This window comes from Archocentrus centrarchus, chromosome 6 (genome assembly GCF_007364275.1).
Source record: "Archocentrus centrarchus isolate MPI-CPG fArcCen1 chromosome 6, fArcCen1, whole genome shotgun sequence".
In the NCBI taxonomy this organism is placed as follows: domain Eukaryota; kingdom Metazoa; phylum Chordata; class Actinopteri; order Cichliformes; family Cichlidae; genus Archocentrus; species Archocentrus centrarchus.
Genome location: NC_044351.1, coordinates 33,183,285 through 33,188,765, shown reverse-complemented (window position 1 = coordinate 33,188,765; position 5,481 = coordinate 33,183,285). Strand labels below are relative to the sequence as shown.

The 5,481-nt window shown below is 41.7% G+C and overlaps 1 protein-coding gene across 1 annotated transcript; it reads left to right on the top strand.

Annotated features, from left to right (window-relative positions):
- Positions 1–2,567: 2,567 nt before the first annotated feature.
- On the top strand, positions 2,568–3,186 carry LOC115782025 (stress response protein nst1-like). The gene has a single exon (XM_030731994.1). The coding sequence runs from the start codon at positions 2,568–2,570 to the stop codon at positions 3,120–3,122; it is 555 nt and encodes a 184-aa protein (XP_030587854.1). The 3' UTR covers positions 3,123–3,186.
- Positions 3,187–5,481: the final 2,295 nt, after the last annotated feature.

Here is a 5,481-nt window from a genome sequence, read left to right as displayed (position 1 = left end):
GACACAAACACAGACTAAACACAACATGAATAAAACAGACAAGAGACCAGGAAGTAACAGACACTGAAACACAGAGACGTGGGAAGACAAGAACGGGATACAATAACCAGACTAAACTCAAACCCAAAAACTGAAGACCTACACAAAAGAAAAATAAATAAAAAAATAAAATAAAAATATTGTTTCATATTTGACCTGCAATAACTGTTAATTCTGATGGAAATAAAACACACACACACACACACACACACACACACACACACACACACACACACACACACACACACACACACACACACACACACACACACACACAGGAAGCTGCTATAATGACAATGATGTCAAATCAGTAGAACAACAAGACACTGTGACACAGCAGCCTACACATGTCCACGCCTCCCCTTGATCTTATCTTTGTCATTCTTTAATTAACCTGCAGCAGAAAGTTGATACAAAAGCTCCAAATAAATATTTTCCACTGGCTTGTTATGCAGGTATAATAATGAGAGCAGTTTATGGCTTTGCCAGCAGTGTTTTTCCTGCAGCTTTAGAACAGAAACGAGTGTGTGTGGCGTGTGCGCTCCTGTTGCGCTTTGTTAATGAAGCTGATGTCAAATCATTCGCTCGGCTCCTGAATCGTCCATCTGAATGGTTCCAATGTGTTTCTGAACTCGAGATAACGCAGCTGTCACCAAACTGCTGTAAACTTCAGTGTTTGTGAGCTTCTGTCACTCCAGCAGACTCCAGAGTTTCAGAGTTAACTGGACTTCAGCTCCTTTCTTATAAGAGGTCCATCATATAAAGTCTGTTACCATGGAAATGACGAGGACTCAAGATCATGTGGAAATGTTTTTTTTTCTAAACCTGTTTCCTGACATTTGTTTATTTCTTTTTTGCTTACTTTCACTTAATTTTGTGTTTTGAGTGGAGTTTGCTCGCCTTTCTGTGAGAGTGTAATCAGAATGTAATCAGGAGGCTGAGCTGCAAAGCAGCAATCCACCAAGTTTTGATGAACACAGGTCACTGAGTGGAATTATTTATAATTATATTATATTTATATAAATATAAATAATTATATCATAAGTATATCTTATTTCCACTTTTCCATCATTTTAAGCCAAATGTTAAATAAATAAATAGAACTGCAAAACAGTTATAAGAATGTTAACCATAAAGTAAAAAATGAATTTAAAAAATGCCTTAAATCATATAAATTTGGCTGCAGATTCTTCCTAGGTCAACTTCCTCTGTGTCACATGACATCTTTAAAGTCATGTGACAACCTAATTTGCACATGGAATGTTGGAACTGTTACATTACATGATGACATCACAGTTTATCTTTTTCTTTTCTATGTAGTGCCTTTAATGAGGGAAAAGAAACAACAGAATTCAGTTTGTTCGCAGCACTCGTGTTAGCAGCATTCGTGTTAGCAGCACTCGTGTTCGCAGCATTCGTGTTAGCAGCATTCGTGTTAGCAGCATTCGTGTTCGCAGCATTCGTGTTAGCAGCATTCGTGTTAGCAGCATTCGTGTTCGCAGCATTCGTGTTCGCAGCACTCGTGTTCGCAGCATTCGTGTTCGCAGCACTCGTGTTAGCAGCATTCTTGTTAGCAGCATTCGTGTTCGCAGCATTCTTGAGCTTAGCACCGACTAAAAAACATTTGGAAAGATTTTAGTCTGTAACAGTCAATCAAGATGTCTCAGGAATCAAGAGAGCGCGATAACGCTGACCTCTTTGACAGGGGAGAGCACTCAGAAATCCCCCATGAATGGGGTGATGTGCCAGAAATCCCCCTCAACCCTGAAGTCGACTCTCACTACTGGGGTTTTTGGCAAGGCACTGATGCCGACCACCTTGACAGTGAGGATTATCCTGAATCCCTCAGAAGTGCATCTGTTCACTGTATGCAAGAGGAGAAACGTCAAGTGGACGAGTCTAGATTCATGGATATGTGCAGCAAGCTCCGAGCCGCGGAGACAAAAATTCAAGAGCTGCAATCCAAGCTCCAGGGCATGGAGAACAAAAATGAAAATGTTCAAGAAAAGTTTAATGAAGTCCTGGCTAAAAACACGCAGCTGTTTATTCATCAGGAAGAACAGGACGCCAAATGCAGAAAGTTGGAAGCAAAAGTCCAAGAAATGGAAGAGAACAATCAGAGCTTGCAACAAATGCTTGATCAAGCATTAGAAAAAAAAACAACAATTCTGAGAGAGAAGAAGGAGCTGAAAATGAAACACAAAGAGGTCAAAGCAAAACTGGAAGACACTGAAGAGAGGCACAAGGTGGTGCAGGCCAAATTTGATGACATGGCAAAACAAAATAAAAGCCTACAAGGACTGCTTCACAAAGCCCAGCAGAGTACTGCAGTTGTGCTCAAAAAGGAGGAAGCTAAGTACAGGGAAATTCTCCAAAAGAAAGAAGAAAAGCACGCAAGGATGCAGTTCAAACTCCTTGAAATTGAAGGAAAAAATGCACAAGTGCATGAGGAGAAAGAACAACTGGCCAGATCTCAGAGAAAACTACAAGATGCCCTCCAAGACTCTGAAAAGAAAAATAAAGAACTTATGGAGAAAAACAAAAAACTGGAGCAACGCAAGGAAGAGTTGGAGAAAATCTGTGCCGAGAAAATCTGTGCTGAGAAAATCTGTGCTGAGAAAATGTGTGCGGGCATCGAAGGTCTGATGAGCAAAAATGCAGAACTGGAAGAGCTCTATAAGGATGCCCAGTACAAAATCAGTGAACTGCATGAGGAGAAGCGACAAAAGGAGAAATTGCACAAAGATATGCAGCACAGGCTTCAAGAAGTGCAGAGGCAAAGTCAGGACATGCAGGAAGCCCAGAAAATACAGGAAAATAAATCTAAGCACCTGGCAGAAAGGCTGGCAGAAAAGCACGAAAAAATCGAAGCGCTCGAGATAACATGCAAGAAACTAGAAGAGCAGAAGGCTGAAAGTGTCCGTGATCTGCACAGCGTCGTCCTGCAGCACAAAGAGCTGTACGAGCGCTGCCTGAAGAAGAAAAAACTCTTCAAGTTTCTCCGGAAGAACTCTGCTGCTTCTTCAGCTCAAGCACAGCTCGCCTCGCCTGCCACCACCTTTGAGCCATCTCCTCGACCTTGACCTCTGTGCCTTTCTTTCCTCCAGCCATCCTCTCTATCCCTTTCTTCTCTCTCCCTCCTTATTCTTTTCCTTTCACCCCCCCAACCAGCCTCGGCAGATAGCTGCCCCTCCCTGAGCCTGGTTCTGCCGGAGGTTTCTTCCTGCTTAAAGGGAGTTTTTCCTCCCCACCGTCGCCGAGTGCTTGCTCACAGGGGATTGTTGGGGGTTCTCTGTCCCTTTCCTCTCTCTCCCTCCTTTCTCTCTTTTTTTGTAATTTAATTAGACACTGTAAATTTTAAGATATTAATAAAGGCAATCACATGCCATCTAAACCTAATTCTGTTTGTGGATGTTCACTTATTTCTTTTTGCTTACAGTCTCTGTGCACGATCAGCCTAAATGTTAGCACACAAATATGAAAGCTGCATAAAACCTGTGGTTACCTTTGGCCCAGAAAGCCAATACACCACAACATCAGTGGGGTCAGCTTAATGATGATTCTAAGTTGGCCGTAGGTGTGAATGTGAGTGTGAATGTTCACATGGACCAGGGCTCTCTCAGCCCTGTCTCACACTGGTGACCTGTCCAAGCTGCACCCCGCCTCTCGCCCTGGCAGCTGGGATAGGGAAGGAAGCACTGAGCTGTAGAAGGAAGTGCTTGTAGGAATGGGTGAATGCAAAACATGGTGTATAAAGCACTTTGAGTGCTCAGCTAGAAAAGCGCTATATAAGAACGAGCCCATTTAACACTGAGGACTGTAATTACTGTATGATCTGTTTCAGTATTTTAATGCAAACATTCACTGAAAAACAATGTATTTCCTATTCAATTCCATTTTATTTATACAGCGCCAAATCACAAAAAACAGTTGCCTCAAGGTGCTTTATGGTGCAAGGATTTTAAATTCTATTCTAGATTTAACAGGGAGCCAATGAAGAGAAGCCAATATGGGAGAAATCTGCTCTCTCTTTCTAGTCCCTGTCAGTACTCTAGCTGCAGCATTTTGGATCAGCTGAAGGCTTTTCAGGGAGCTTTTAGGACAGCCTGATAATAATGAATTACTATACTCCAGCCTAGAAGTAAGAAATACCCAAAATGACTTTTCAGTATCAGTCTGAGACAGGATGTTTCTAATTTTAGAAAAAATTCAAATATTTGCACTGAAGGACATAACCTGGTCAAAAAGGACTCCAAGATTCCTCACAGTGTTACTGGAGGCTGAGGTAATGCCATCCAGAGTACGTATCTGGTTAGACACTATGTTTGGTGTCAGTAGCAAGTGAGGTTGCTATTTTATCAATAGATCCCTTTTTTTTTGTATAATTATTTGAACAAATAAATGGCCATAAACTGAACTGTCATCAACTGCAGTAAAAACAGTTTTTATTAAGTAACAAACTGACCTGAGGTCAGCTGCTGTCTCAGTCTCTAACACACAGGTCGGTCAGTAAACTCAGTCTGAGCCGTTTCTCCACAGTTTTATCTCCACTTTCTGTCTTTCTGGCGATCGTTCCAAGCTTGCAGTAGCAAAATTTATCAATGTTAACAAAACTGTTAAGTCGCAAAGAATTGTTCTATAATTTTTCCCCCATTACGTTTATAGTTTATTTGCTCATGTTGCAGCACTAAAAGTGTAGTGGGTACTTGATGACCATCCCTGTGCTTATACAGGTAAGTGAGCTGGGAATACTGCTCTGCTTGTTGCAGAAACATGAATTATGCAGAGTGACCCACAGAATAACGTTGCAAAGCTTGAACTTTAATGGGGTGCACAGGGGTGAGTCATCTTACTAAAATTTGGCAAATTACGTGAATCCAACAGAGAGAGATAGAAATTAAAGCGTGCTTCATATAAAAGCCTGTTCTGCAGCTGAGATAAGTAAATGCCACTATTTGAGGACATTCTGTACCCCAAAACAATCCAGTGAGCTGTGCATCCCCGACTCATAATGTGCAAGTGTTTTCAGAATGCCTGTCTTGCCTACAATAGCAATAGTGTATCAGTCAAACTTTGCAGTTCAACATCTTGTGGTTTCTTTGGGAGAAGATTTTAAACATCACACTGAACTAATGCTGCTGTGAAAAGAAGAATACTTCATCTCAGGTCACCAAATTGCTTTTTCATGCCTGGTTATAGCCTCCATTAGCAAGTTTTCCTGCCTTGTCTCCGTCTCCGCACATTCTCGGGCTCCGTGTAGTGCATCTGTCCCGCTTCATCCACATTAATGAGCTCCTCCTGCTGTAAGCTCTGATTTACACAGCACGTTGCTCAGAGCTGAGGCAGCACAATTCCTGCCCATCTCCACCGTTTCTGCTCAATAAAACAAGAATAACACTACAAATATTCATCCCGACAATATTTTACCCATTATGGAGGAAG

Coding starts and splice junctions, on each gene's coding strand:
- LOC115782025 (XM_030731994.1), top strand. CDS start 2,568: ATGGAGAAAAACAAAAAACTGGAGCAACGCAAGGAAGAGTTGGAGAAA.